A 3,789-nucleotide genomic window follows, 5' to 3' on the forward strand; every position below is an offset into this window, starting at 1 on the left:
AAAGTGACACCCCACCCACCCACCCACCCCAAAAGGATTACACATTTTCTCTATAGATGCATAACAGGGGAGGAGCTATTGTTCTGCCTACAGGTTCGGCAGAACACAGTAACTTTAGCTCAATTATCTTTTGACATGTATAAATAACTTATTCAGAACCCGTTAAGCTTATCTTTTCTAGAATTCAAAATCCATAAACTTAAAGACCGTAGCTCCGGCCCTTAGAGCTCTGATGCAAAGTTCTATTGCCAAAAAATGTTTTTTTCTAACACAACAAACCAAACAAGACCTAAAGCAATAACAAAAAGAAATGAAATCGAAACCGAACAACCACATCAGTAATGCAGACATTTTATCAATAATCCAGTGTTTTATACCAGAAATCAAACTCAACATTAATAACTCAGCTTTCTATGCCAAAGATTTCATCTTTTTTCATAAACAACAACAACAAACATAAAAAACCCTAAACAAATAATGATATTCAAATTTGAAGCAAACAAAGGCAAATTAAAGAAATTTGACCATACAGATTAGTAGAAGGCCCTCTATTGCAGCATATTCTGGCACATAGAGACGCAATAACACCCACTACCACAAAAATTAGCGTTGTCACCAAAAACCCCATTTCCGTCCCTGATCTCACAGTGCAATAGCAAATCTGTTTTCTGCAACAAAAAAAATGGTAGAAAAATTAAATTCGAACTATATTTTAACAAAAAAAACAGATTTTTGAGCTGAAATTAATACCTGTAGATATTGAGATTTGAAATTTGAGATTGAATTGTAGCAAAATCTGGAAAAAAATAATTGTGTTGAATTTTTTCCTGTTCTTGATCTAACGAGAGATAGATTAGTCGTCAATTTTGGATTGATTTGGGATATTGGGCCAGTTCGGGTTTGTGTTTGGCCCACCTTACGAATATTTGGGCTTTCTTTGCATGTTTTGAGTCCACAAGACCCACTCCAGATATGAAAATAGCTAGGTGGGTAGTGTATACACCATCTTATACTCTCGTTCCTTTTCCGATAAACCCTCGGCTTGAGTAAAACACAAATAGGTAGAGTAGTGTTTTGGGCTCAATCAAACTAATTTCAGTGTGTAACAACATTGTATACCTCATTATATAATATAGTTTTTTTTTCTGGGTTTCCCACGTCGTTTCTGCTACTTAGGGGGTAAAACGTTCCCTAACAAAGACGATTCTGTATTTAGGAGAACTCGAATCTAAGATTTATGCTTAAAAATGGAGGAGTACTTAACACTCCACTCCACCACAAAACTTGTTGGTCATTAGATAAAACTAGCTCGCCACAAATACAAACAACTTCTACTTTCAAAACACATATATATACACACATACAATGATTATTTGCGCGATTTTCAATTATAATTAGACATTATATGCATTTTGCTACGTTTTGAAACATAGTAAAATCTCGATTTGTCAATAACGCTATTTACAAAATTTTCTGTTTTTAACTAAAGCCCAATAATTCCAAGTTAGAGAAGCCCAATTAACACTTGGAAATTTCCCCTTTGGTGTATAAAAGTAAAAGGGAAGTGGAAACCCTAAAAAACAAAGCAGATCTTCTTCAATCAGCGTTGGCCAATACATTCTGAAAAAATCTCAAATCTTATTTTGAGGTAATTATCATGAAAATATGTATTGGAAATTGCTGTTTGTACTATAGTTTATAAGAAGATCTAATAGAAAAAACCTCAAAAGGGTTAGGCATCTCAGAAAGCCATTGTTTTGTTTTTCAATCAACTTTTGGCTCGCTATGGTGCCTACAAAATATATACACAAAAATATTTCTATGTTCTTTTAGATAGGTGAAGAATTTGATTGATTTTCATTTTTTGCATTAATTATTATAAAGATTTTCAAGTTTTGCAAACTTTTTTTTTGTTAGTTTGAATGTTATATGGAGTCACTTTTATTAGTGGTTGCTATACGATTACTATACGGAGTCACTTTTGTTATTGAATTCTATACGAAATCACGTTTGATATCAAACTTCACTTTTGTGTTCAACACGGAGTCACTTTTATTAACGAAACCATATGGAGTCATTTTTATTAAGGAAACCATACGAGTCACTTTTATTAACGAAGTTATGCTATATAAAGTCACTTTTATTAACGAATTCTATATAGAGTCATTTTTTGTTAGCCTTTATGGGGTTATTTTTGTTAGCGAGCGGTCTTTAGCGGGACTTTTCGATGTGAATTCTAATTTAATCAAAATTCGAATATTAGATGGAAAATGAGAAAAGAAATATCACTTAATTTGCATCCTCAAGAAAAGTAGAAAAAGATATAAATTGATTTAGAGTTTAGTAGACAAGAAGCAAGAGAAAATTACAAATAATATTTTTCAAAAAATCAAGCACAATTATTGGTATTAATAACGTCTATAGGTTCACCAGCTTGAGCAGCCATAGCAAGTTCAAATTGTTTAATAGAAATTGATGGAAAAGAAATAATTTCAGGAGGTTTTAAATTTTCCCATCCTTTAATTGGATTAATTGTTGTTGATCCATCCCATCCTATGTGTGTTAAATGTTTCACATCTGTTGGATATCCTATTTCTATCTCCGTTTCCTCTTCCTCTACCTCTTCTCTTCGTGCTGCAAAAAAAAAAAAGGCAAATATAAGGATAAAAAAATGCAAAAAAATAAAATAAAATTGGATTGTGGAATTTGGTAGTGTTGAAAATTGTTACTAGTGTTCTATATTGGTTGAGGGAATGAGTTATTGGCTTGTGATATGATTTTTTAGTGTTGAGTTAGATATTAAGTATGTAATTGAATATTTTATGTGCATTGTTATCTTTTTGTATGGTGTGAACAATCATCATTATCATCTATTGAGCTAGAGTTTTTGAAACGTCAATTATATAGACAACCTTATAAAGAAATCACTAATTTTCAGTTAGATATTTCAACTAAGATCATATCTTATTAGACGATATTTGATGTATGATTGTATAGTTGTATGTGTGAAATGTGTTTATTGAATGCCTCAAGTTGATGTGACACAATTCATTTGGAGTTGAGCGCGATAATGTGTGAAGTTTTTTACTTGGTATGTCTTATAGAAAACACCTAGTTTTGATGTAACAACTATATTATGTAATTGGACTTTGAATTTGTTTCATATGAGCCTCATTCCTCTCGACCTAGATCTCCATCAGTTGTTGTGGACTTATAAGTAAAATATACTATAATTGATATTCAATAGGCACATATCAGTTGTATATTACGTATTTTATCTGTAAAAACCTTAGTTAATGTGTCTAAATGAAAACGGACAACAACTTCAAGAAGATCATGTAAGTATTTGACCTTTTTAGTTTTGTTTTTGTATGAATATGGATTTGTGACAAGTGGGGAAGTATAGATAGAACAAGAAATCTTACAAATAGAAAGTTATACAATGGACAATAGCTTATTACTCACCAAATAATTGTGAGAAACCTTTGAAATGCCTTTTCAATCTTTGCACATTTTGTGAAAATCTTGGTCTTGTCATGGCCCAAAATCCCCAAAAGCTCTTCATTTTTACATTTGATGAGCTCTCTTCTCCTTCTTGTCTTTCTTGAGTAAGCCATACACACAATTTAAAGTAGCAATGTTACAAAAAGATAAAAAACAATAACAACATATACAAAAAGATACTTGACTCTGGCCTTTGAATGTGAGACACATTCGAATAACATTCTCTGTGCATACAACTTTGAGCAGAAGATACTTAGTTCTAACGGGATAGGGGGGGGGGGGGTT

The 3,789-nt window shown here is 32.1% G+C and overlaps 2 protein-coding genes across 3 annotated transcripts in view; both read right to left on the reverse strand.

The window, feature by feature from the left end:
* Positions 1-859, reverse strand: part of LOC102599924 (V-type proton ATPase subunit e1-like) — a 4,971-nt gene extending 4,112 nt beyond the window's left edge. Inside the window, exons 1-2 of the mRNA XM_006349823.2 lie at positions 751-859; positions 531-668 (exon numbers count right to left, since the gene is read on the reverse strand). Coding sequence (XP_006349885.1) covers positions 531-628 — 98 coding nt within the window. The 5' untranslated portion in view covers positions 629-668; positions 751-859. The remainder of the gene's footprint in view (positions 1-530; positions 669-750) is intronic.
* A 1,453-nt stretch (positions 860-2,312) lies between these two features.
* LOC107061044 (CRIB domain-containing protein RIC4-like) overlaps positions 2,313-3,789 on the reverse strand; it is a 2,224-nt gene continuing 747 nt past the window's right edge. Inside the window, exons 2-3 of one of the 2 annotated variants that reach the window (XM_015309742.1) lie at positions 3,466-3,599; positions 2,313-2,634 (exon numbers count right to left, since the gene is read on the reverse strand). In XM_015309742.1, the coding sequence (XP_015165228.1) occupies positions 2,390-2,634; positions 3,466-3,565 (345 nt within the window). In that variant the 5' untranslated portion in view covers positions 3,566-3,599 and the 3' untranslated portion in view covers positions 2,313-2,389. Of the gene's footprint in view, positions 2,635-3,465; positions 3,604-3,789 lie in introns of both variants that reach the window. The other variant, XM_015309741.1, reaches the window with a different exon arrangement.

This window comes from Solanum tuberosum, unplaced genomic scaffold, assembly GCF_000226075.1.
Source record: "Solanum tuberosum cultivar DM 1-3 516 R44 unplaced genomic scaffold, SolTub_3.0 scf00114, whole genome shotgun sequence".
Taxonomy (NCBI): domain Eukaryota; kingdom Viridiplantae; phylum Streptophyta; class Magnoliopsida; order Solanales; family Solanaceae; genus Solanum; species Solanum tuberosum.